The following is a 27,738-nucleotide window of genomic DNA, read 5'->3' on the forward strand; positions in this document are numbered from 1 at the left end:
TATTTATTTAAATAGGTGTGTTATAAACATATATGCAGGTTGAGCATCACTAATGCACAAATCCAAAAGCCAAAATCCTCCAAAATCTGAAAGCTCAAAAAGTTTTGAAGCATTTCAGATCAGGTTTTTAGATTACGGGTGCTAATTGATAAATTGTATGCAAATCTTCTGAAATATGAAAATCTCTGAAATTTGAAACTCTGGTAACAAAGACTTCAGACAAGGGATACTCAACCTAAATATGGGTGTGCGTATTTGTGTATGTGTGTGCATAAGTCTTTCAGAAAGACAAGGTGACATAGCAAAGCTGAGGAAGCACTCTAAATGGAAGAAAAAGGAATTTTTGAATTCAGGAAAAGACTTACTGTATTCAACACCCATAGTCCTAATAGTCAAGTACATCAGTCACCTGAATGTGTTTGGAGATATACCTGGTCACCTCTAGCATTGGTTGGGAAAAGGAAATCTGAGGGGCAGAGGGAAAGGTGAACAGCTGGCAAGAAAGGAGCATCTTGGGGCCGGTGCTGTGGTGTAGTGGGTTAAGCTGCTGCCTGTGATGCCAGTATCCCATATGGGCACCGGTTCAGAACCTGGCTGCTCCACTCTTGAACCATCTGCCTGCTAATTCACCTGGGAAAGCAGCAGAAGATGGCCCCTTCACCTATGTGGGAGACCAAGAAGAGAATCTCCTGGCTTCTGCTTGCCCAGCCCTGGCCGTTGTGGCCATCAGCAGATGGAAGATATTTCTCTCCTCTCTCTCTCTCTCTGTCTCTCTCTCTCTCTCTCTCTCTGTGTGTGTGTGTGTGTGTGTCTTCTTCTGCCTGTGACTCTCTTTCAAATAAATAAATAAATAAATCTTTAAAAAAAATAAAGGAGCATCTTGTCAATCAAGACTCACATCCTTCTGTTCTAGAAATAATCTCATGGGCAGAAAAATAAAATTGAATGATGATTATTCTCCTATCAGAATAGGAAAGGTAAATGTGTTCCTAGGTTAGTGCAAGTGAGATTAGATGTGCCTAGCTAAATGGCTGATCACATGCTTCAGCTGTACTAATGGGAAGGTTGCAGGTTTTTCATTTCCTTTTTGCAGAGTGACAGAAAAACTGCCTGAGAAGCTCGTAACACTTCCAATCATAAACTCCGGCCCTCATGCCTTCTCTTTCTCCACCTCCCCAGTCAGTCATTTTTAACAATTTGAAAAAGGAAAGTGTAACTGCCTTTCAAAGACATCTTCAGTGCAGGACTGAAGAAATGTGGTGCAACCTGGCAGTACTCCAGCAGGTGCTGGGAAAAGGGTGTGAACACTTTAGAAGTCAATGAACCCCATCGTCTCAACAGACATGAATTTATGGGGCATTACTTGGATTCTGCAGGTGGGACAAGACTGATAGAAATAAATGGCTCAAACAAGGAAGGGAAAAAACCACTCCCCCTATAGAACTTGGTCCTAGGATGTCATTTGAAATGATGGGTTTGTCAAGAGCATCAGTGGTGGAGAAGATTGGGGCTTGGGTCTAGGATCTCCTGGTGTCTTTTGGCGGTACCTTGTTTCAGGTAACTTGTTTCAACTCATTATTGTTTTCTTTCACTTCCCATATAATTGGCAGGCTAGGATAGTTTATGTTTTATTATTATTCAAGTGATCTTATCAGAATGATTTGAAAGGAAATGGTCTGAATATTTTTAAAAAATGTATCCAAGAGATTTTATTATCATTGTGCCAGCTATCTACCTGGATCTATGCTGGGTAGCTGGTGGCCCCTGACAGTGAATAAACAGAATAGGCATTAACCTCCTTCAGAGAACTCACTTCTGGGGAGCCTTGAAGAGGGGTCAGTCAGAAAACTTTTTTCTATAAGCTGGTAGATGAGATTTTATTGGCTTCACAAACCATATTTTCTCTGTCTCAGCTACTCCACTCTGCCACTGTAGGACAATTGTGGCCATAAATAATACATAAACAAATGGACATAACTGTGTTCCTATAAAGCTTTACTTATAAAAGCAAGTGGATATGGTCCATGGGCTGTAGCTTGCTCACCCATGCTAGACCTTGGAAGTTGAGTTTTTTTTTTTTTCCTTAGTAGAGGGAAGTAGATTTGGAAAACATAATTGTGACTCTAGAAATGGTGATGAACTTGGAGTGAGAACTTTATTGTCAATACAGTGTTTTAGGTTAAACAAGACAGTCATCAGCCAGGGATGGCATACAATAAAAGTTATAAATAACCTTGAAAAATTATACTGTCCTGTATAAAGTTTATAAACTTACTGGATTTGATGTTGTAAATGAGAACAATTCTCCAGTGATTACAAGCAATTTAGATAGATGGAATTATAACTGATGAAAATATAGATAGGAGATGAGTAAATATTCATGTGTGTTGAGCAATCTGTGCTAAACTCAGAGCCAAGTACATCTTCAAATTACACTGGCAAATGTGTTGTCTCACTCTGATAAAGGGGACCTCATTTATACTAAAGCCTTCATGGGTCCAGCATCGTGGCATACTCAGTTAAGTCATTGCCAGTGACCCTGGTATCCCATATTGGAGTGCCAGTTTGAGTCCTAGAGGAGCTGCTTACCATACAGCTCCCTACTAATGTGCCTAGCAAAGCAGTGGAGAATAGCTCAAGTACTTGGGCCCCTGATACCCACATGGGAGACCTGCATGGAGATGCAACCATTTGGGGAGTGAACCAGTTGATGGAAGATCTCTTTTTCTGTCTCTTCCTCCTTCTCTTTCTCTCTTCTTGATTTTAAAATAAAGTAAATTTAACAATAACCACAAAAAACATTTTTAAGAAAGATTTTTTTTTGGAAAAGTAGAGTTACAGAGAGACAGAGGCAGAGAGAGAGAGAGAGAGAAAGTTTTCCATCTGCTGGTTTACTCCCTAAATGACTGCAATGGCTGGAGCTGAGCCAATCCAAAGCCAGGAGCCAGGAGCTTCTTCTGGATCTCCCATGTGGGTGCAGGGGCCCAAGCACTTGGATCATCTTTTTTTTTTTTTGAAAGGCAGAGTAGACAGAGAGACAGAGAGAAAGGTCTTCCTTTTTCCGTTGGTTCACCCTCCAATGGCCGCTGCGCCCGGTGTACCACGCCGATCCGAAGCCATGAGCCAGGTGCTTCTCCTGGTCTCCCATGCGGGTGTAGGGCCCAAGCACTTGGGCCATCCTCCACTGCACTCCCAGACCACAGCAGAGAGCTGGACTGGAAGAGGAGCAACCGGGACAGAATTCGGCACCCCGACCAGGACTAGAACCCAGTGTGCCAGTGCCGCAGGCAGAGGATTAGCCTAGTGAGCCATGGCGCCGGCCTTGGATCATCTTCTACTGCTTTCCCAGGCCATAGCAAAGAGCTGGATCAGAAGTGGAGCAGCCAGGACTTGAACCAGTGTCCATATGGGATGCCGGCACTACAGGTGGTGGCTTTACCCCCCAAAAAAAATCTTTCTTAAGAGCTCTAAGCATTGGGACCAACGCTGTGACATAGTAGGTTAAGCATCCACCTGTGGCACCAGCATTGCATTTGGGCATCAGCTCAAGTCCTGGCTACTCCTCTTCCAATCCAGCTCTCTGCTGTGGCCTTGGAAAACAGTAGAGGATGGCCAAGTGCTTGGGCCCTTGCACTCACGTGGGAGACCCTGGAAGAAGCTCCTGGCTCCTGGCTCCTGGTTTCAGATCAACTCAGCTTCCGCCGTTCCAGCTATTTGGGGAATGAACCAGCGGATGGAAGACCTCTCTCTCTGACTCTCCCTTGCTCTGTCTGTAATTCTGCTTCTCAAGTAAATAAATAAATGCATCTTTAAAAATAAAAGCTGTAAGCATTGCCTTCTTCAAAACCTAGAAATGGAAATATAACAGGCTTTATTCTGTAAATTTTATAACATCAGTTTTGGCTGCTCAGAATTAACTTTGTTATCCCATCCAAGATCTTTACTATATTCCAGATTTTCTAGACAGTTGAGCTCCAAATATTTGAAGTATTAAATGATTACATACAAGTGTATGTGTATACTCATGCAGAGACATGCATATATTTTAATTATAATTTATACTCACAGAAAATTTAAAAATATAAGCTATATAAGAATAAAAATCAGTCACAAGCTTATTATCCATTATCATTTTATGAGTGTGTGCTTAGTTAAAAAAAACTTTAAAGTTATGTTTGTTGTATACACACATAATTCTGTACCCTGCTATGTATGTTATAAAAACCTCTTAGAAAATATAAAAAAAAAGAAATAGAAACATCTTCTATTTTCTCATAAAATTTTGAGTAAAACCAAGTACGTAGGAAGGTAAGAAACTCAGGACTGTAGATAAAAATAGGTCAAGTCTAATAGTACCCTGAGCCTCACAATCAGAAATTCAGTACTATGACCTCTAACCCTGTTTCCTTTTCTATCTACACACACCCAGTTATAATACGATTACATCTGAGAGACTAATATAGTAAGTCTAATCTGTCGGGGCCGACACTGTGGCACAGTGGGTAAAGCCACCGCCTGCAGTGTTGGCAGTCCATATGGGCACCGGTTCAAGTCCCAGCTGCTCCACTTCTGATCCAGCTCTTTGCTATGGCCTGGGAAAGCAGTAGAAGATGGCCCAAGTGCTTGGGCTTCTACACCCATGTGGGAGACCTAGAAGAAGCTCCTGGCTTCTGGCTTGGGATCGGTCAGAAGCTCTGGCCGTTGTAGCCAATTGTGGAGTGAACCATCAGATGGAAGACCTTTCTCTCTCTCTCTCTCTCTCTCTCTCTCTCTCTCTGCCTCTCCTTCTCTCTGTGTAACTCTGACTTTCAAATAAAGAAATAAATCTTTTTTTTAAAAAAGTCTAATCTGTTATTGCATCTCTTGGTGAGTACCATCCAGTTTTCCTAGATTGAACTGGAAGGCTTACCAGGCCTCTAGTCCAGTGGTTTGATGGTAGAGTGGGTGGACTTGTGTTAAATCCTGGTGCCCTATCAGGCTTTTAAAATCACACACTTTCCCCCTTTCTGCATCATTACACATTGAGATCAGAATATGAGTGACTGGGAGAGACTCGGGTTGAGAAACCCCACCAGTGATTTCAATATGATTAGCCAACCCTACCTAATGTGAGAACTGCTAACCACCTGACTCCACAATGAGCTTGTCATGGGAAAAGTGTTTTGAGGATTCATATTTAATTTTAGGGCTTTCCAGCGTTTTCAAGTCCCTCAAATTTAAATTACTATTAGAATGCACAGCACTATATGCACCCACATTTGAAATTGTGATCTCAATAAAACAGATAACCACTGCTACAACTTGTCTCCTGGGCTTTATGTGTTGGAAAAACCCCTAATATTCTCAGAAACTTAATCTAGTTTACTCATTAAGCCAGAAAAATAGAGACTTTTGGGATAGTTTCAATGAAAACACTAATACAAAGCAAAAGCTTTGATTAACTTTCAGTTAACTTCCACATCGAGTTAACCAACACACACTAATTCCCTGAGATATTTAACTGATAGTAATAATCAGATCAGCACAGCTCACAGGGGAGGTCAACAAATGGTGACCTCCTCATAACCTGTGATCACTTTGAAGCTCCTGTCCACCCATGAATTTGGCCTGCTCATCTAGGGTGCATCTCAACAAGTAATAAAGATGGCAACCATCTCCACCCAGCTATGTCGGGTTCATACACACCTGAAATAATTTCATCCCACCAGATGGTGACGTAATCATCTCGGTCACTTCTTGACTGCTCATGATAAAATCCCAAAGCATGCAGGATCTCATGTTCAATGATGGCCTTATAGTCACACCCCTGGCCAATGGAAAGGTTCTGTCCCACATGATGGTCGCCGACATAAGACCAGCACCTTTAAAGAAAAGAGGGTATTTTTCTCCTAGAAAATTCCTAAGTGATTGTAATTCATAGGATTCCAGAACACAAATTAGAAAAAGACTTGATTTTAAAAATAAATGATCATTCCTGTGTGGTGAGAACTTTAAAAATCCTCTCATCTAGCTGTTTTGAAGTATTCAATACAATGTTTTTAACCATAGTCATTATACTGCACAATAGTTACCGAAAACATTTATCCTGTTGCTTTCTAACTGTTGACCGCTTATTATACAGTGTATATGTGTATTGAGACATCACACACCATAAATATGTATCAATAGTATTCTTATATGCTGATGGTTTAAAGATAGGGACAGAGTTAAACTAGAGGGAATAAAGGCCTGACAAGTAATGTTCCATTCTAAAAGTGAAACACATTCATAAACAAGTTAATCCTAATACTGAATCAAGATGGAAGGAAGTAAAAAATGGGTATTCTTCCTCCCCTCTACAAACCCACAGACACTCTAAAGAATAACACTGTTGTCCTTATACAAAAATATTAAATTATCTCTGAGCAGTAGCTGTACTTGATTTAAATTTTCTTTTTAAACATTAGTAAACTTTCAAATTTCCTATAATGAGAAGGTGTAAATTTTAGGAGCATGACAAAGAAACTCATTGAAAAGGCAAGTTGGTGCATCTGTCTTCAGATGTAGGCAGATCTATGGAGAATGTTATGGCAGCACAAACAAGACTGCCTAATTTCTGAAGTGCCCTGGGAAAGGAGGACCCTTAGCTTCCTTCAGAAACCAATGGGAGCAGGAATCTCTGGCAGATTCCCTAAGTTCTTCACCAATTTGATGTGTAGAGGTCAATTAATTTTAGTAACTGTACCAACTTGTGCAAGCATAACTATGATCAACTTGCCTCTCAGAGTTTATTCTGCAAAACCTTCACAGCCCAGAGGAAGCATTTGTTATTTGTTTCTTTTTGTTTTCCTATTCCTTTCCCAACAGAAAGTATTTTGCAAGTTGCAAAAATACCAGAAATTCCAGCACTATGAACCTCTGACATTGTCTTTCTGAATGATCCTAGCTGAATACCTGTCAGAGAACCACTGCTCTGAAAGATATGGGGCACTTTGTGCCAGTCCCTTCCTTAACCTGCTTCTTCCCTTTTCCCATCCCTAACTTAAATGTAACAGGGGCACCTGCCAGCCATAGACCGTAAGAGTCTCCCATATTCAACTTTAACAAAGAATGTCTCTCGAACAAGACACATCCCTTAATCAGGTACCAAAAACTGACTTAAAAGCAGAAGAGAAATCAAGAGAATTTTGTCAAGAAAGAGAGAATTTTTAGAAAGTAATCAAGTAGATATTTTATTTTTGGGTTTCTGCTTTTTAAAAGAAAAAAGAATACAGTAAGATTAGTGGTTAGACAATGAAAATGGAAGTGCTAAGGAAACTTATTTTTCCCTCGAAATTTTTAATAAATAATTTAAGGCTTTGATATTTTCTGGAAGTTCAGAAGTTGCTAAGGAACAAGATGAAATAGTCAAAAGCAGAGACCCTCTAACATGTGAGGATTTAGCAATGCCTAAGACACACTTTAAATGTTTTCCCTTCACATAAAATGAAACTACCCAAATCTTTTGGCTATTTCCATTTATATGCCCTGCAATAACCTCAAAGAATAAACCACATGACCCAAACAGACACTTTCAGCAGTATTCCCAACCTAAATGAACGCAGTCATTACCCTCTAGTCATCCTAACCATAAATCTCAAAGGCTTTCTGGTTGTTATAAATCTGTTTCTTTACATGTGTGTGGAATAATTGACTCTTCTTTATTTTGACCTCTTCCTTAGTGTATGTCCCTTTCAACTCTCTCCTGAAGGACTGGAGCATTCGTAAATTGGTCTTCCACCAACAGCATTTCTCTTTCAAGTCCTTCATCCATCCTAATCAAGTAAACTTTCTAAAATGGAAAACTGAGCATCTGATGAATCTTGCACAACACAGTAGGTTCCCTCACACATGGTCCTTATTTCCGGCCTCCGGTTTATCTTCCTGGACCCCTGGTCCTTTCTTCTGCCCCTTGCACTCAAAGCGTTAGATGTATCAAACTCAATGGGTTCTCTATCCTCCTACCCTGTTCATCCTTCTCTTCTCTATCTCTATATCCTTCTCCCTTCCTCGTTGATATAATCATTCATTTTGGTTCTGCCTGATATTTCACTCAGCATTTCATTCAAGGTCCTGCTACAGCTCAATGCTGTATGTAGAAATTATTTATTTGCTGTTTGTTCATTGTCCCCACTTGCCAGCTATAAACCTTGCAATGTCTAAGGCTGCATCTCATGCTTCTTTGCACACTTCCTGCTACATAGCAGGTGTTCATAAATTTTTTAATTAAAGAATGAACCAGGAAAATAACATTCTACAAGGTATTTAATTTGTATCTAGATAATAATCAGTATTTTGCTTTAACTGGTATTTCTTTGCCTACATTTTTTCCTTGTCTTCCCTTTTATCTCTATTATCCATCCATGATTCACAAAAGCCCCTGGTCAGAACTAGACAGACATGCAAGGAAAACTTAGAGACATAATGGGAACTAGAGCATAAACAAACGCTTCCATGAGGCCTGCAGACTGACTTCATTTCTCAAGTTCGCCTAGCCCAGGCTGGTTAACATGAAGAACCTTGAAATAAAAGAGCTTGTTTCTTGATATAAAATTCATTTCTTCTTAGAAACTTCTTAGAAAGTAAGTCACCGACAATGAAAAGCAAGTTTATATCTTGAACTTTAACAACAGAGTACTATAACTTAATGTAGTACCATTAAAAGGACATATTTTATATTTCAATAAATCTGACTTTTTAAAAAGTACTTCAATTTAAAACATGACCTAAGCCCAGGAAAGGAATTGAGATAAATATCCCTGGAATCCAGATGTATCCAAAAATGCATTCTCTGCTAAGCACATTAAAGATGCTGCATAACTGAATAATTCAGTGAAATATTTGATTTTGCTTTTAGTTTCCTTTCACTTTCTTCTTTTATCATTTGAAATATATGTGTCACTTTTTATAAGCAAAAATGCATGTTCATTTTCTGTAAAATTTCATACCGACCCATCAAACTGCTGAAATATGATGTATGAGCTTTCTCCTTCATAGGGCTTAAAGTCCACACAGGACTTGAGGCGAAACATCTCAAAGGCATACAGAATGGCTCCTTTGGCATTTAGCTCTGCAGAAATTAGGAAAAATATCAATGAGAATTATTTAGATTTTGAGTAATATACATAACATAGTATAGAGAAAATCATGTTATCACAAAAAATCTACAGAGGGTTATCTAGACTTTTTTTTGGTGGTAAATAGATCCTTGACAATGAAATGGTAAAAGGCCAGCACCATGGCACAGCGGGTTAATGCCTTGGACTGAAGTGCCGGCATCCCATGTGGGAGCTGGTTTGAGACCCAGCTGCTCCACTTCCTATTCAGCTCTCTGCTATGGCCTGGAAAGGCAGTAGAGGGTGGCCCAAGTCCTTGGTCCCCTGTATCCACTTGGGAGACTGGGAGCAAGCTCCTGGCTCCTGGCTTCGGATTGGCGCAGCTCTGGCTGTTGCAGCCAACTGGGGAGTGAACCATCAGATGGAAGGCTTCTCTCTCTGCCTCTTCTCTCTCTGTGTAACTCTGACTTTCAAATAAATAAATAAATCTTTAAAAATAAATAAATAAAATTGTAAAACTGGTTGTGGATATAACATGTGCATACCTTAAATGCACAAAACAAATATGGCTACAAAATACAAATACATGCATGTGTGTGTGGCTGAATAAAGCTATATAACTTCCCCATTTTCTTTTTCCTTTGCCCCATGCAAGCAGAATTTTGATTGCAATGCCTCAGTAAAGTCACAAAGCAACGCAGAAAATAGAAGTGAATTGCAAGTCACTGTGACTTTTTTTAAAGATTCATTTTATTTATTTGAAAGGAAGAGTGAGAGCAAGAGAGAGAGATTGTCTATATACTGGTTCACTCCCCAAATGGCCACAACAGGCAGGACTGGGCCAGGCAGAGGCCAGAAGCCTCATCTGGATCTTCCATGTGGATGGCAAGTGCCTAAGCACTTGGGCCATCTTCCAGTGCTTTCCTAGGCACATTAGCAGAGAGCTGAATTGGAAGTAGAACAGCTGGGACTCAAAACAGCACCCATATGGGATGCTGGCATCCCAACCAATGCTTAACCTACTATGCCAAAATGCTGGCCCCAAGTCACCCTGACTTTGTAGGCATAGCTAGAGTACCTTGTAGAGAAGCAGTGAGAACAGAGTTTGTTACCCCAGTCTAAAAAGACATCCCCTCTTCCTGGAGGAAAAGAACAGAGTTTAGAGAATTTGAAGGGTTCAGAAAGCACAGGAAACACATACAGTCTCTAAACCCATTTTCCAAAAAGAACCTGGGGAGGTGACAATACAGAGGGACAGCACTGAACACAGCCTTGGAAAATATTTCCACATCTCAAGTTTGATATCAAAGCAGCAGAAGCCTAAGGGTCCTGGAAGGGCAGAAATAATAGACACTGACTACTAATCTGTGCATATCAATGTCCAAAGGTCAAATGGCTTTCCTCTCACTGAGCACACATATGCTTTGGCATTGCATGACAAGGATGAGGAGGGGAGGAAAGAAACTCTAGAAGAACTAAGACTATGTTTTACTTTGTGTTCATTTTTTTTCTCCCATTAACTCAACCAAGACTGGGATCTAAGTTAAAAATTAAGCCATGTTACATAAAATTAAATCGTATTTCTGGCATATGTGATTTTGTGCATTCTCTCAAGGAGTTTATAATTCTTGGCAGCCTACCAGGTGATAATATCATGTTTTTTTGGCCTTATTTCATTGAGTAAACTATTGATTTGGAGACTTCACAGTGCAGATGTCATAAGATCATATCAAGATCATTAAAGAAATAGTCCTTGGAATAGTCTATAAAGTTGTGGAAACAACACAGATAACAACAACAACATTCCTTAAACCTACTGGAGGATTTTAATATCTAGTTTTAATTAAGTCGTGAATAATATAGAGAAATATACATAAGACAGCTGAGTTGTCACAAAAGCATAAGAAAAACACAATTTGTGTGAAAATCAAGCTATGTAGAAGTCTGTGTTGCCTTGGTTATCCTCAAGCGAAATGCTGGGAGTTCGGAGCATAGTTATATTTGAAATCACATCCCTTATTTTTTTTCTAAAGCTAAAAGTTGTAAAGAAGGAAGGAGATAATTCTGTAACTATTTGGACCTCTCCCAACATCATTGGGCAGGTGTAAAAGTGGAAACAAAGCTCCCTGAAAGTTTCCCACTTTTTCCTGAAGTCAACCCTGAGGGCCCTTTCTATGAATGCAGGAGCCACCCTTGACTTTGGCGAGTCATCTGTATGTGTGTTCTGCTCCACTTAAGACACTGGAAGAGCCTCATGGGATAGGAGTGTATCTCCTATTTCATTATGTACCTAGTTCCTGGCAGGTAGGTTTTACCTAGTACTGTTTTGCACAATTCATTACTTGTGAAAACTACCAGTTGTTTTTTTTTTTTTTTTTTTTCCAGCATTGGAACAAATAGTTTGAGAAGAGTTAACTTCAAACTCCAACAATTGCACATACTGAAGGACGGCATTGGAAGGCTAACTATAATTAGCTTAATAATCCTCTAAGAGGGCTTTTGATACTGGTAATGGTGGAGGAGCTTGAATGTAACTAATCCTCCTACAAACAGTAATTGTGAAGTTTGGAAAACATTAAGAACAGAGGAAAGGGTGCTTAGTCAAGCATTTAAGACATCTGCATCCCACATGGGAGTGCCTTAATTTTATGCCCAGCTCTGGCTCTTGGCTCCAGCTTCCTGCCATAGCAGACCCTGGTAGGCAATGCTAATGGTTCAAAGAGTTGGTTTCCTGCCTCCTGGATTGTGTGCCTGGCTTCCAGCTTTGGCATGACCAAGTCCTAGCTGTTATGGCCATTTAGGGAATGAGCCAGCATATGGGAAGCTCTTTCTGTTTCTCTCTGTGTGTATGTGCACATGCATACACTTACACACACTCAGACATGCACACAAACCCCTAAAACTCTGCTTTGGAAATAAATAAATATTTTTTAGATTATTGACTACTGAAACTCACTGAATAATCTGAAAAATGAAAAAAACAAGAAAGAACTGAAGAAAATTTTGTCAGTTAATAAAGGAAAAGTCCTTGGTTAAGATTCAAATGTATACAAATTTTTTCCACAAAGATATTCCTCAGTTCTTTCAGTGCAAGGAAGAGAGAATTCAACTATAAACCTGCAAATACATTTTATTGAAATATACAAGGAAGAGTTTGGGGCTAAGTTCCAATCTGAGAGTCTAAAAATCAAGGGAAGAAATATTGGAAAGGAAAAAGTCATGGTTAAGGAGGACAATAGTTACAAAATCTGGGTGTAAGTTTCCTTTCAATCCTTGTCTGATGGGCAAAATTGCACAAGTACAAGAAGGTCCTAAGGAGCTAAGAAATCTCAAGTGGAACAGAAACTTCTGCATACCATAGTGGAGAGGAAATTTGCTATTTGAGCCATGAAATATTGGAAGGGCTCAGAAAACACATAGGCATTCCATTAAAAACCCAGAGATGCCACAGCCTTAAAAGTAAAGATTTCAGAACTAACAGTGTGCTTTAAACTAAGGACAAAGCCAAAACAAAGCCTTTACAACTCCCAGATGATTAGCCAATAAATTAACTGCTCTAGTAAAAATGAACACTATACAGAGAAAAATGACAAAATATTGTAATTCAAAATGCCTAATATATAACCAAAAATTACTGGACCTGTGAAGAATCAGGAAAATGTGACCCACAAACAAAAAAAAGGAAGAAATCAAATGCTGAAAACAGTATTCTCATATTACATTTAGATTCACCTAAACCAAGTATTAAAAGTGCAGGTTTTTGGTTGCTGTGATGCCAAATTATATTTCTTAAGATTTTTTTCATGTTGCTCCTGGTTTTGTTAGCATTTTAATGGGGATGCATTTTAAAAACTTGTTTGATTCTCTGGTTCTCAATCTGTTTAAATCAGCCCTGGTTTTGATGCAATGTCTGTCATTCTTTCCATGAGATAAAGAACTAGCAAGGCTTGGACCCCAGTATGAAACTGATCAATAGGTGGAGGGGAGGAGAGAGAAGATACTGGAGAAATTTCTTATTAAGAACAGGAAATATTACCCAGGTTATCAGCCAGGATGTAAGGAATGGGAAACTGCCACCTGGTGGTTGGGTCTCTCAGACCATTTCTGGATTTCTGTGAAAACAAAGGCAAACATGACTGGAAAGCCTGGTCCTCAGGGTCACCTTGACCTCTACTTCACTGGACTCACACCTCCACCCCACAAACTCTGTCACACGATGTCCATCCACAATTGCTTAGCATTTGCCTTTCAGTTATAAAAACAACAGAATTTCCTCTAGAGAGCATGTTTAAAATCAGATAAAACTTTAAGAACAAAATAAAGAGCTGGAAATTCCCTAAAATGGAGATAGTCTTTATAAACATATTGGTGGATTTAATAATTATAGTCTTTTTGGTGCTGCTTTGCTTGTTTTTTTTTTTTCCTCTGGTTTTTGTCACTACCAACAATAATGGAAGTTCTGTGTACACAGATTACACATTAGAATTCTGTCATCTCCCCTATGGTGCCTAGTCCAGAGCTGGTCACAGAACAGAGGTTCGAAGTTCAGTGGTGCAGCCAGTCCCAAGTCACATTCATGTGTCATTGGGAGTTACTCACCGGCAGGACAATGTCCCCTTCAAACAGATCCAAGCCTGCAGCTAGGTGTGAGAAAAAAAAGAAAAAACAAACATTGAATCAACATTGTTGAAGACTTCTCTCATAATAAAATTAAATTATATTATATATACTATATATAATATAATTATATATTATATAATATATTATATTTAATTTAATTAATCACAAAAATTGATAGAATTAATCCAGTCCTTGTTCTGTCTCTGATCTAGCATCCTGTTAATACATACCCTGCAAGGCAGGGCTCAAGTACTTGGGTCCCTGCCACCCATATGGGAGACCTGGATTGAGTCCTGGACTCCTGGCTTCAGCTAGCCCAACTACTGCAGGCTTTGGGGGATGAATTGGCAGATGAAAGAGCCCTGTCTGTATCTCTTTTTGTCTATGTTTCAAATAATAAATAAAAATTATATTAAACAATCTTTAATGATCAACCTTTATGTGATGAAACTCCTTTTGAAGTAATGCAAAAATCTCCTCTAATTGAGCAAATGTGAATGGCCAATAAAGATCATGAATTGTTACATACTCTGTTTTCAGTTTCAGAACAAGAAGAAACCTTGTAAGAATCTTAGAAGTAAGATATGAGCTTTAAGAGATCTTATTGATTATTGGATGTAAACCTCTCATACTTCAAAGGAAGAAATGAAGTCCAGAACAGATAGTGACATATCAGGTGCTCAGTGGTCAAGAGGGCCTGACTTTCTATACAGCACCCTTTCTGAGGTTCTGCCATCCTGCTCCTCTCAGTAAATTGGTTGAAAAAGCAACAATACTTGCTAAAATCAAGATCAAGTACCACTTCCACGTACTGCTTAATCCTGCCTCTTAATACTTCCAAAAAGAAGGTTTTTAAAGGAAAGATCCTTGAGGGTAAACTTCCCAAGCACTTGTAAGAACCTCACTTATTATCATATGACTAGCAGCATTCCCTGAAAAATGCAAACACCTTCAGACAGGATTTCTGGATTGTACTAAATATTCAGGACAGTCTTTCATGTACAACTGGGAAACCAAGCTGGAAACGAATCACCACAGCTTTGCACGGCAACAGAAACCCGATTTGGCAAAACCTGAGCCACTGTGAGCTCAGCATCTGACATCCTGCTTCCACTTGCTAATGTCTAACTAAAGCTGCATCACCCCTTCCTCATGTCCACAGTTCCTAGATTTGTGTAACCTCCTTAATCCTGATCCATTCCTATGGTAACATTACAATTAAACATCAAACAGCAGAGACACCACTGCTCCACTGTCATAATGGCCTAGGCTTCAAATTGTCCTTTCAGTAGCACTTGGGGCGAGTCTAGCTGTATACTCACCTAGGCTTGGCATAGGCAAAGGTGTGCATTTCCTGACAGCTGGCCTAGATTAGTTTGGGATATGGGGAGAGGAGGCAGGGGAACACTTCCAGAGTGATGTAAACAAATCCACACAGACTTGGCCCCACTGGTTTGTCAGCATGGATGGGTTCATGCAGGGAAGAGAGCATTTTCCAAACAAGTACATATCCAAGGAAAACAAGCCTCAATCTGTTCACTACCCAAGTTTTTCATGGAGCACGTGCTAATTAAGTACATAATGTTTTTTGGGCATTTTTTTTGTCTTGACGCTGGGAATATAGCGGTGAATAAAACAAAGCTCTTAGGCATTGCCATGCTTGATTTGGGGAATGGGGAGATATGTAAAAACACAAATAAATATAGAGTATGGCAGATGGTGAAATGTGCAGTAGAAAAAGGAACATAAGACACAACTGTTTGGCCTAGATGCTAAGACTCTGAATGAGAGTGCATGAATTCAATACCTGGCTCTGGTTCCTGACTCCAGTTTCCTGCTAATGCAGACCCATCATAGAAGGGGGAATAAAGAAGACTGTTGGAGAGAGGTGACAGTAGATAGAAAGGTCTGGAGGCAGCACAGCCCTGATGCCTTAAAGCAGTGGTCCTCAAACTTCAGCACCAGAATCCTGGAGAGCTTATCAAACACTACTGAGCCCCAGCCCTAGGATTTTGGATTCAGTTTGTCTAGGGCAGGGCCTAAGAATGCTCATTTCTAACAAGTTTCCTGGGATGCTCATGCTGCTGGTTGGTGGCCCACATACTGAAAACCACATGTTCACAGGAGAACAGCTATGCAGTCAGGGTAGCTGGGGAGCTCAAGTAAGAAAGGGGGAGAGTAGAAATAAATGAGGTGAAAAAGGCAGCCAGGGTCTGATGTCCTCATAGAATAACGTCCACAGGAATCACCTGGGATCTGTCAAAGTGGAGCTGCTGATCCTGTAAGTCTGGAGTGGGACCCCAAAGCCCGCATTTCCAGCAAAGCTCATTAGTGAAGCAGGCAACGTTGGCCTACGGACCACATTTTGGAAATCAAGGCTCTTAGGCCTACAGATGGTTTTGGAGGAGGAGTTGTTAGAAGGTTGGGTGAGAAAAGTGATGGTATCTGCATGCTTGCCTAAGGAGAGCTCTGTCCACGCTGGGTAGAACAGTCTGTCGGGGATGGAGGTGAAAGGAAAGAGAAGTTATGAGGCCACAGATGAGCCCATGAGGTGGCTTGCATTAGCAATGAAAGTGCTGAAAATTTCAACTGTGATGTAGTTGGAAGATAGATCTAGTAGCATTAGCTAGCAGCTTGTGTGTGAGATGTAAGGAAAGGCTAAGAGTCAGGGGCAGCTCTGGGGTCTGAGCCTAGAATCTAGAGGAAGGGAGTTGCATTTACTGAAAGGAAAAAGAGGAGAGGATCAGGTCTTGAGACAGAGATAAGAAAGGTTAGATCAGCCTGTGAGGCATGGAGAGGAAGGAGCAAAAGGCGACAGCTTTCTTTTTGTGATTTTTCCCGGCCAATTTTCCCAGATCTTAGAACTGGCTACCATTGCCCCAATCAGTCCTGGTGGCTTGGCTGAAATGGTTTCATATGTAGGAAATATTTGTCTTCACTGAGGTCCAAGTTCAGAGGTTGGGGGGCAAAGCCTAAGAAATGACTCAGAGTTAAATGAACGAATGTTTACTAGATAACTGAGGATGAGGTTAGGAAAACTCCAATTCCAGTCATGTTTTATAATGGGACAGTTCCTCTGAACTGTGTGTACCTTGACTGACTCTAAAGAGAGCTCTTTGAGTGGATGACTCTGAAGTCTTGGGACCCATTCACCCATACACCCATTTACCTTACCAAATCTCTTTTGCTCTTCCCAAGTTGACATTCTCAAGCTATTTCCATTAAATATAAACTAGCTGCCTTCTCTGTAAATGACTCAAGACCAGAAGCATTTAACCCTTAGGTAAGGATTTCCTAGTTTTAGTCTTCAAGTAACACTGGGTTGTTGAAGTGTGAGTCAGGAGACTCACTGCTGCCTGATCTCAGCGAGTCACCCTCGCCACAGGAGCCTGCTGTCCCCTCCTGCAAAAATGAAACCAGTGCCCACCCCACTACAAGGCTGGGCAAATAAATGAGCTGGATAGGAAAAGCTTTTGCAAGTAGTAAGGTGTTCATGATCCTGAGTATTTCAGCTTGCACCTACCCTAACAATGGCACCTGATATGCGGAGGCTTCTCTCTCCTCTCAGTAATGGATGAGAGCATTGGATTTCCTCAAGAAATAGATTTGTGAGAAAGATATTTAAATGAAACACCCTTACACTCTTTTTAAGTCCCAACAAACAGCTGGCAGTGAACATGATGGCCCAGTGGAGACAATGGGTTTTTTTATTTTACCCCATTAAGAATAACCATGGGTTTACTCCCTATATTTTCTGGAGCAAGCAGAATTCTCATACAGTTTTCTGTCTTTTTAAAACAGAAACTGGAAAAATGAAATTGTTATGAACAGAAAACACAGTATGTATCTCTAGGTTCAATTGAAGACTCACAATTTCTCTTATAAAATGTGGCCTAAACTTCTTTTTCTTTCCATAGTATTAATATGTTTTTAGGGAACTGTAAATCTTAATGAGGCACCAATAAATATTTCTCCCCCAAAGTAACACAACATAGTATTATGAAGGTTTTAATAATTCTACCACTGAGCTTTAAATTTTTTCCATACATTAATAATGTAAAAATTGAACTCACCTACATTGATTTCTGGAATATCCTTCTGTTCACCTAAATCTCCATCTTTTACTGTTAAAAGAGGCAAAATAATTGTTACTAGTCTTGCTGGGATAAAAGAGAGAAAATTCAGTAACACTATGCATTTGCAAATTTATTCTTACCATTTCTTTTAGAAAGATGCTTAATCTGAAAGGAAATAAATACATTGAAAATGGATAACACACACTAGAATTAAATTTTTAAATATCCAGAAAAGTGGAACTCTACTTACCGATACAGCTGCTGTGTGGGCAAAAAACAAGGTAAAAGAGAGAATGCAAGCAGTTCTAGTACAAACCATTGTTGCAAGTGAACTGATCTTAGCAAAGACACCTCATCATAAAACCCTTTTGGACTTTGCCTTGACTGTCATATTAGTAACTTTGACCCTTCCCTATGGACTGCAGTGTTGTGTAGTCACAGAGGATGGCATTAATGCATCTGAGGACAGATCCCAAGTCTACCCTAAAAGCTCAAGCTTGAGAGACTGGGAAAATTGAAAAATTAACACTGAAAGGAGCACATGAGAACCAGTAACATTCCTGTATAGCAGTAACTGTTCCTATAATAGGTAAAACATCCCCTACACAATGGAAATAATCAATAAAATGATGATAAAGTATTTAGCAAAATAAAAATGAATTAGAATTTTAGGGAAATGTTATAAAATTATTGAAGGACACCAAAAAGACTCTCTCTCTCTCTCTCTCTCTCTCTCTCTCCTTCTCTCTCTCTCCCCGCATATGAAGTATTTGTGGATAACTCTGGTATTAGTCTATAAATTCAATGTCATCCTTTTGTAAAAATACTTACAGGATTTTCAGCGGATTTGGGCAAACTGACAAACTGTTTCTGACATTGACATGGAAGAATAAACTTACAAGAACAGGTAAGAATTCTGAAAAGGATGAATAAAAAGAAATCCCTTATCAAGAATTTTTATAAATTCATGGAAATTAGAGTGTGATGTTGCCAAAAGGAATGTTCAATGAGCCTACAAAAAGGAATGGAGAGTATCAAAACAGATGCGTGCGTAAGTGTGACTTTTTATATGAGAGGAAACAAAAAAAGTCAATAGGGACATTTTGGTTTCTTCAATAATAATGTTGGAAAACTAGCATTTCCATATGAGAATAATGTAAATTCTAACCCTGTACTATTCACACACACACAGAGAGAGAGAGAGAGAGAGAGAGAGAGAGAGAACTCTAGGTAGCTGAGTGGAAATGGTAAGTATAAAAATTTAAACTTTGAAAAGAAAACAAAAAGCTTTGAGGTCTGGAAAGATTGCTTTAATGAGAAAAAGAAATGCATAGGAATCATAAAGAAAAATAATAATAAATTTGCCTATATAAAAATTTATATTCCTTTATGACAAAACACAACAGTATTAAAAGAAAAGATGAGGAAATATATTTATATTGTATATAGTTACATAAGTATCCAAGATAGATAAGGAATTTCTATAAATTAGCAAGAAAAATAGGAATTATATAAAAGAGGGAAAAAATATGAATGAAAAATTCAAAAAAAGAAAACCCAAATGTCCAATAAACATGTAGGAAAATTTCAGTCTTACAAGTAATCAGAAAAATGCAAATTCAAACAACAATGAAATGACACTTCAAGTTCAGATTGGCATAAGTGAAGAAAGCCAATGTGACAGGTGTAAATAAGAATGTAAGGAAATAGCAAAGCTCCGACATTGAAATGTGGTAGTTTATAGGCTAGAGACTCCACCTCTGGTTACATGCACTAAAGAAAATCACACATGTGCACACATTATCACATAATATATTAATTTCAGTTCTTTTTTGTAAGAGCAGGAAACTTTCAAAAATAAATTATGGGGGCCGGCGCCGTGGCTCACTTGGTTAATCCTCCACCTGCGGCGCTGGCTTCCCATATGGGTGCCGGTTCTAGTCCCTGTTGCTCCTCTTCCAGTCCAGCTCTCTGCTGTGGCCTGGGAGGGCAGTAGAGGATGGCCTGAGTGCTTGGACCCCAGCACCCACATGGGAGACCAGGAGGAAGCACCTGGCTCCTGGCTTTGGATCAGCGCAGTGCCGGCCATAGCGGCCATTTGGGGAGTGAACCAACGGAAGGAAGACCTTTCTCTCTCTCTCTCTCTCTCTCTCTCTGTCTGTCTAACTCTATCTGTCAAATAAAAAAAAAGTAAATTATGGGGGCCAGCACTGTGATGTAATGGGTAAAACTGCTACCTGCAGTGCCGGTATCCCATATGGGCGCCGGTTGAGATGCAGCTGCTCCTCTTCCAATCCAGCTCTCTGCTATGGCCTGGGAAAGCAGTAGAAGTTGACCCAAGCCCTTGGGCCCCTGCATCCATGTGGGAGACCCAGAAGAGGCTCCTAGCCATTGTGGCCAACTGGGGAGTGAACCAGCAGATGGAAGACCGACCTCTCTCTCTCTCTCTGCCTCTCCTTCTCTCTGTGTGTAACTCTGACTTTCAAATAAATAAATAAATCTTTTTTTTTCAATTTTTTTGATAGGCAGAGTGGACAGAGAGAGAGAGAGACAGAGAGAAAGGTCTTCCTTTGCTGTTGGTTCACCCTCCAATAGCCGCTGTGGCTGGCGCACTGCGCTGATCCAAAGCCAGGAGCCAGGTGCTTCTCCTGGTCTCCCATGCGGGTGCAGGGCCCAAGCACTTGGGCCATCCTCCATTGCACTCCTGGGCCATAGCAGAGAGCTGGCCTGGAAGCGGGGCAACTGGGACAGAATCTGGCACCCCGACCGAGCCTAGAACCCGGTGTGCTGGCACTGCAGGCGGAGGATTAGCCTATTGAGCCACGGCACCGACCACCATTGAACTTTTCACAAATTTGGAAACAATCATCATGAAAGTATTTGTATATTCTGGAGGTCAGAAAGTAGAGGGTTGATATTTTGTTTTCTTAAGAACAAGGAAATGCTGTTGCTTTGATAGGACTCCCTACTAAATCCAAGTGTTGAGATTTTTAAATGGGTAATATTAGAATGGTTAAATTCTCTCCACCTTTCCTTACTTTCACCCAGATGTACTTATATCTTTCCCTTGCTTCTTAAACTTATCTGAACAATATATTTTAGAGATGGCTTTGGAGTCAGATGGACAGGAATTCAAATGTCTGTTCTACCATTGACTAGCTATGCCAACTTGAGCATCTGCTTTCCACCTGTCTAAAGGATAGTGATGCCTGCCACAGGCAGGCAATGGAAAGCTTCAGTAGGATATGCAAACCACAGGAACCAGATCCGTGGGAAGACTCAAGAAACAATTGCTCCCTCTCTTTATAAAAAACATTTCTTTATTTACTTGAAAGGCAAACAGACACAGAAAAAGATCTTCCATCTTCTGCTTCACTCCCCAGATGCCCACAACAGCCAGTCTGGACAATGAAAACCAGGAGTCATGAAGTCCATCTGGGTCTTCCAAGTACTTGGGTCATCATCAGCTGTATTCCCGAGTGCCTTAGCAGGGAGCTAGATCAAAAGCAGAGCAGCTGAGACTTGAACTGGCACTCCAAAATGAGATACTGGTGTTGCAAGTGGCAGCTTAACTCAGTGTGCTGCCATGCCAGCCCCTCATTGCTCTTTCTATCCATGCACACTACCTCCTAGCAAAGGCAGGCAACAGGAACAGCAAGCGGGGTCAGCACTCTGCCTGCTCAGTGGGACTTCCGGTGATGACAGTACAGGTCCTGAGCATACACACTCACCCCTGGTGATTGGATTTTTATGATCAATTTTGCAGATTAATTAGTTACCAGTTATTGGCCATGCTAGGCACTTCTTCACTGCTCTAGAGTGTCAAGTGAGTGAGGCTGGAGCCTGAAGTCCTCAGTGTGAAGTGTTTATGGCTTTGCAGTTAAAAAGTAGCTTATGCACTGTGTGAGCAAGGTCCATGTGTGTTTTTCTCTATCTGCTCCAGTGTCTGGCACACAGCAGGCAAGGAGTTATCCTGTTGGGTGAAACAGTAAAATATAGTTGTTTTTTTTTTCTGAAGGTATTGAATGAAGTGGCTTGCTTTGATCTCAGTGAGGACATTTTACAAACTGACCAGGTGACAAAGGGATCTGAAACTGGAGGAAGGAAGCCAATGGTGGATGGAAAACAGGGAAAAATCCTCTGCTGTCACCAGACATGGTCCAGCCTCTTTCTTTATGAAAGTAAACAAAGGGGCATAGTATACTGACCCCCGGGTTTTAGAGAATTGAACATTGTGGAGATGGAGATGTGATAATCACACAGAAACAGCAACAGGAATATGCATAGCATGTACTACGAGCTTGGCCATCTTCTAAGTACCTAAGTTCTAATCATCCATTAAATCCTCACAATAGTCCTATTAAGACCACACTGCTATTATCCCCATTTTACAGATCAAGACACTGAGACACAGAAAAAGCGAGAAAGGTGCCCGAGATAACACAAATCCTGGCCACCTGAGAGGCAGCTACCCCTACTGGCCTCTGGTGACCCACAGGTGAGGTCTCCACCATCAACCTAGTGTAGTAGAGCCCCAGGTTCCACAGGCTTCCATCTCCAACAGTTAACTGAAAAAAAAATTTTTGCTTCTAGGAAAAGATTCCCAAGCTATAGAGCTCTTCAAATCTTCTGGAAAGCTTGTTAAAGCACAGATTCCTGAGCCTGAGGTTTGGGAATTCTGACTCAGGTCTATGGGTGAGACCCAGGAATCTCTATTTTCTATAACCACCCCATGACGCCATCAACAGTATTCTATGGGATATTCTTTGATGAACAGAGCTCTAAAGAATTTTAAGTAACCAGATGGTTGTGTTCTGCTTATGATTATTGGATAACTTTTCTCTGATTTCCCCTTTTCTATGAAAATCAAACATCACAGGAACCCCCAATTTCCTGGTGGAGACATAACAGACATTAAAAATCCGAAAGGGGCCGATGCTGTGGTGCAGCAGATTAAAACCTGCTACCTTTCTCTGAAGGGAGGAGAAAACTTGCACTTTGATTATGGCCTTGTCTAAACAAGGTCAGAGTTTCTGAACTCAAGAGGCTTCCATAGCCTTGGCAGCTCATGACAAGAGCCTCTGGTATTACTGATGTCATAAACAAGAGTGTCAATTGTTAAATCAACATCAGGAATCACTGTGCACTTACTCCCCATGTAGGACCTCTGTCCTTAATGGGTTGTACTATGCAAATTAGTGGTAAAACTAGTATTCAAACGGTAGTTTATACTTTGTGTGTCTGTGTGGGTGCAAACTGTTGAAATCTTTACTTAGTATATACTAAGTTGAGCATCTGTATATAAATATAATTAAAAATGAATCTTAATGAAGAATGAGATGGGAGAGGGAGTAGGAGATGGGATGGTTTGCGGGTGGGAGGGTGGGTATGGGTGGAAAAGCCTCTATAATTCCAAAGTTGTACTTTTGAAATTTATATTTATTAAATAAAAGGGGTTTTTTGAAGCCCCAACCTGCAGCGCCATCATCCCATATGGGCACCGGTTTGAGTCCAGGCTGCTCCACTTCCCATCCAGCTCCCTGCTGATGGCCTGGGAAAGCAGCAGAGGATGGCCCAAGTGCTTGGGCCCCTGCACCCATGAGGGAGACTCAGAAGCTCCTGGCTCCTGGCTTCAGATTGGCGCAGCTCCAACCATTGTGGCCATTTGGGGAGTGAACCAGTGGATGGAAGACATCTGTGTGTGTGTGTGTGTGTGTGTGTGTGTCTACCTCTGTCTCTGTAACTCTTTCAAATAAATAAAATAAATCTTTAAAAAAAATCAGAGAGATCATCATATAGAAATGCACTTATGAACGGCTCCTGAAGCAGCCTCTGTTGGAACATGTATTTCTTTTTCTTCTTCTTTTTTTTTGTTTTTGTTTTTGTTTTTGTTTTTGTTTTTGTTTTGTTTTGTTTTGTTTTGTTTTTTTGACAGGCAGAGTGGACAGTGAGAGAGAGAGAGAGAGAGAGAAAGGTCTTCCTTTTTTCCTTTGGTTCACCCCACAACGGCAGCTGCGGCCGGCACACTGCGACCAGGGCACCAGGGCACCGCGCTGATCCAAAGCCAGGAGCCAGGTGCTTCTCCTGGTCTCCCATGCGAGTGCAGGGCCCAGGTACTTGGGTCATCCTCCACTGCACTCCCGGTCCACAGCAGAGAGCTGGACTGGAAGAGGAGCAACTGGGACAGAATCCGGCGCCCTGACTGGGACTGGAACCCGGTGTGCCGGTGCTGCAGGCGGAGGATTAGCCTATTGAGCCGTGGCGCTGGCCCGAGAACCTGTATTTTTTAACAAGTGTGGTTGTCATTCCTCTATGGAAAACGTGAGACACACTGACTTTTGTCAGCATCTTTATCTTGGGTTGTGAAAACCAATCCCAGTGGGGCAAGTTGGACAGGTAAGGGGAACTTCTTATTCATCTGTCCTGATGGCCTTAATAAACTACCCTCCAGCTCCAGGTGGGCATTCAGCTGGTTTGTGTTTAACTTCTCATTTGTAGGCTCCAACAAACACATTGTTGCCCTTCAGAGTGTGGGGAAGAATCAAACAGCTAGCTTTTTTTTTTTTTTTTTAACTAATTCTCTTGCTACTTCTTGAATGCTCACAAAGTATTTAAACAGAAATCAACTCAGCTGAGAGCTACAAGGCTGCCCTTCACTTTCAGGAAGTTTCTAACCTCTGCAAAAGATGAAAATTATCACTTCCCAGGAGGCTCCCTTGGGCCACAGCACCTGGGAGAAAAGACTAAACATGTGGGAGCTGTTGTGTGAAAGGAAGATGCAACTGGGCTGGGCTTTTCTGAAGGGAAATGGGATTCTGTGGAAGATGAGAAATGTTTTCTACTGTTTCTGAAGTTACAGTGCCAAGAAGCAGGCTTACATGGCTAAACTAGCAAAAGGAGCATTTCATTGCTAGAGATTAAGACGTTTCTGGTCATCTGAGGATGCTTGGATCCTCAAGGATTTAAGGAGGGAGCCAGTGTTAGTCATAGAGAATAGGGCCATGGATACAGACTGGGGGTGAGGCGAGCACAGACGGATGAAATTTTTCAAACAGAGATGGTGTTGGAGAAAGGGCGGAGATTGGCTTGGAGATTTGTCTTCGTCCTAGGAAAAGTCATTCAGTTTTGAGGTCTTTAATGGAAGCAAGATGCTGCTAAGTCATGCATGGAACTGATCCAGAGAACAGAAGGCTCAGCCCTTTTAGAAAACAAATGGGATTTGTAATCTCATTTCCCTTTGAAAACCACAAAATTGGTTTTGGTACAGCTGATTCTTTTATGCAACTGGTCAACAGCTCAGTTCAGGGCCAACTGCATTATCTGCTGCTTCCGCAGGAATCTGAACTGAAACAAGGGGAAGGCAGTAGGGGGGACTGAGTGTGTGTTGGGGCAGGAGGCGGGGGGGGCATCAATGAGACTTCTCAGGGTCATTGATCAAAGTTAATCCTCTGGAGAAGGAGGCTTCCCGAATTAGAATTTCATATGCATATCATGAATTGACATGGTTAGTATAAGTTCACCTTTCAATTGCCAACTGTAGGAAGAGAAAGACCAGAGTGACAGCCACTTTATAAACCAATGCCACATGTTACACAGTAACAATGACAGCTTTGCACAAACATGCAAGAATGTTAGTCCCCGATGGGTCAAATTATTTTATACCAGGAAAGGGACAAAACCAGCCACACCTTGGTTTTGCATTGAATTTGTGGGAATAGCAGTTTGCCAACCTTGAATGCCATTTCTTATTGAAATAATCACAGTTATTATAACTAGGTGACTTATTAGGCACTTATTACATGAGAAGCGCTGCGTAGAGTGCTTTACATAGTCTTATTCCCAAAACAATCACGTAAAGTTAAAAATTTTTGCCCCCATTTTATAAAAGACTGAGCTTAGAGAAGGTAAGTGTATTGCCCAGAGCCTAAAAAGTATCAAAACAGAGAAATTAATGATTATCCATGTGTTTCTCTTCCTAGGCCAGTCTCCACTTTCTTTTTATTTTTTCTTAAAGATTTGTTTATTTAGAAAGTCAGAGTTACAGAAAGAGAGGGAGAGACAGAAAGAGAGAGAAAAAAATCTTCCACCCACTGGTTCACTCCCCGAGATGGCTGCAAAGCCAGGGCTGGGCCAAGCTGAAGCCAGGAGCCAGGAGCTTTTTCTGGGTCTCCCACATGGATGGTAGAGGCCCAAGCACTTGGACCGTCCTCTGCTGCTTTTCCCAGGCTATTAACAGACAGCTGGATTGGAAGCAGAGCAGCCAGGACTCAAACCAGCGCCCATATGGGATGCTGGCATTGCAGGCAGCAGTTTTATCCCCTGTGCCACAAAGCCACCCACAAGTCTCCCTTTTCAGTTAGCTAAGCCAAGATATTTCTCCATTTGCTCATTCTTTTATTTGTTTGTACATTCATCTGTAGTATTTTTATTGAGTGCCTTCTTAGCACTATGCTTTTATTAGGCACTGAGCCAGACAGATCTTGTCCCTGCATTCATAGAACATAGATAAGGGTAAACATCATAGGGAGGCTGGTACCCGTAAGTGGGTTCCAAAGTGAAGATGGATCAGCAGGCAAATAGATGAGCACATTGTGGTATATTCACAGGTCACAGTACAATCCTACCCAGCAATAAAAGGGATTGAACTACTGATACACTGGCGTAGATATCAACAGTATTATGCTAGATGGCCAGACATAAAGCCAAAGGCTGTGTGATTTCACTTATCTAAAATATTAGAAAAGCCAAATCTGTAGTAACAGAATCCAGACCCATAGTTTCCAGGAGTCAGAAGTTGGAGGTGGAAGGAGATTGACTATAAAGGCAGCAGGAACCTTCTGGGGTATGATGGAATGCTCTATATCTTTTTAAAAAGATTTTACTTATTTATTTGAAAGGTAGAATTACAGACAGAAAGAGGGAGAGATGAAAGAGAGGTCTTTTATCCACTGATTCACTCACCAAATGGCCGCAACAGCCAGAGAAGAGCTGATTCGAAGCCAGGAGCCAGGAGCCTCTTCCAGATCTCCCACAGGGGTGCAGAGGTCCAGGCACTTGGGCCATCCCCTACTGCTATCCCAGGCTATAGTAAATAGCCAGATTGAAAGAGGAGCATCTGGGACTAGAACCCGCACCCATATGGGTTGCTGGCACTGCAGGCAGGGGCTTAGCCCACTATACCACAGTGCCAGCCCCCATGTTCTATATCTTGATGGTGTTGATGGTTGCACACCATAAATCTGTCAAAACTCATGGAATTCTACACTGTAATTTGGTGAATTCCACTGAAAGTTATACCCCAGTAAAACTGACTTTAAAAATTAGGAATAGGGGAGCTGGTACTGTGGCACAGCAAGATAAAGCCCTGGCCTACAGCATCAGCATCCCATATGGGCGCTTGTTCGAGTCCTGGTTTCTCCACTTCTGATACAGCTTCCTGCTAATGTACCTGGGAAAGCTGCAGAGGATGGCTCAAGTCCTTTGGCCCTTGTACCCATGTGGGAGACCCAGAAGAAGCTCCTGGCTTCTGGCCTCAGATTGGCTCACCTCATTCTGTTGTGGCCATTTGGGGAGTGAACCAGTGGCTGGAAAACCTTTATCTGTCTCTACCTCTTTATGTAACTCTGTTTTTCAAATAAATGAAAATAAATCTTAAAAAAAAATAGGAACAGGGGCAAGAATTGTGACATAGCATGTAAAGCCACTTCCTGCGATACTGGCATCCCATATGGGCATCAGTTCTAGCCCTGGCTGGGAAGAGCAGCAGATGATCCGAGTATTTGGTTACCTGCTAACCATGTGAGAGACCCAGCTGAAGCTCATGACTCCTGGCTTTGGACTGGGCCAGCTCTGGCTGCTGCAGCTATCTGGGGAGTGAACCAGCAGGTGGACAATTCTCTCTCTCTCTCTCTCTCTCTCTCTCTCTCTCTCTCCCTCTCTTCTTCCCTCTCTCCTTCCCTCTCTCCTTC

General features: G+C 41.2%; 1 protein-coding gene across 1 annotated transcript in view; it reads right to left on the minus strand.

Annotated features, from left to right (window-relative positions):
- The window catches only part of MEP1A (meprin A subunit alpha), a 30,145-nt gene extending 12,056 nt beyond the window's left edge, over positions 1–18,089 (minus strand). The window contains exons 1-6 of the mRNA XM_051855964.2: positions 18,021–18,089; positions 17,911–17,935; positions 17,768–17,818; positions 13,674–13,714; positions 8,971–9,101; positions 5,686–5,861 (exon numbers count right to left, since the gene is read on the minus strand). Coding sequence (XP_051711924.1) covers positions 5,686–5,861; positions 8,971–9,101; positions 13,674–13,714; positions 17,768–17,818; positions 17,911–17,935; positions 18,021–18,089 — 493 coding nt within the window. The remainder of the gene's footprint in view (positions 1–5,685; positions 5,862–8,970; positions 9,102–13,673; positions 13,715–17,767; positions 17,819–17,910; positions 17,936–18,020) is intronic.
- Positions 18,090–27,738: the final 9,649 nt, after the last annotated feature.

This window comes from Oryctolagus cuniculus, chromosome 5 (genome assembly GCF_964237555.1).
Source record: "Oryctolagus cuniculus chromosome 5, mOryCun1.1, whole genome shotgun sequence".
Taxonomy (NCBI): domain Eukaryota; kingdom Metazoa; phylum Chordata; class Mammalia; order Lagomorpha; family Leporidae; genus Oryctolagus; species Oryctolagus cuniculus.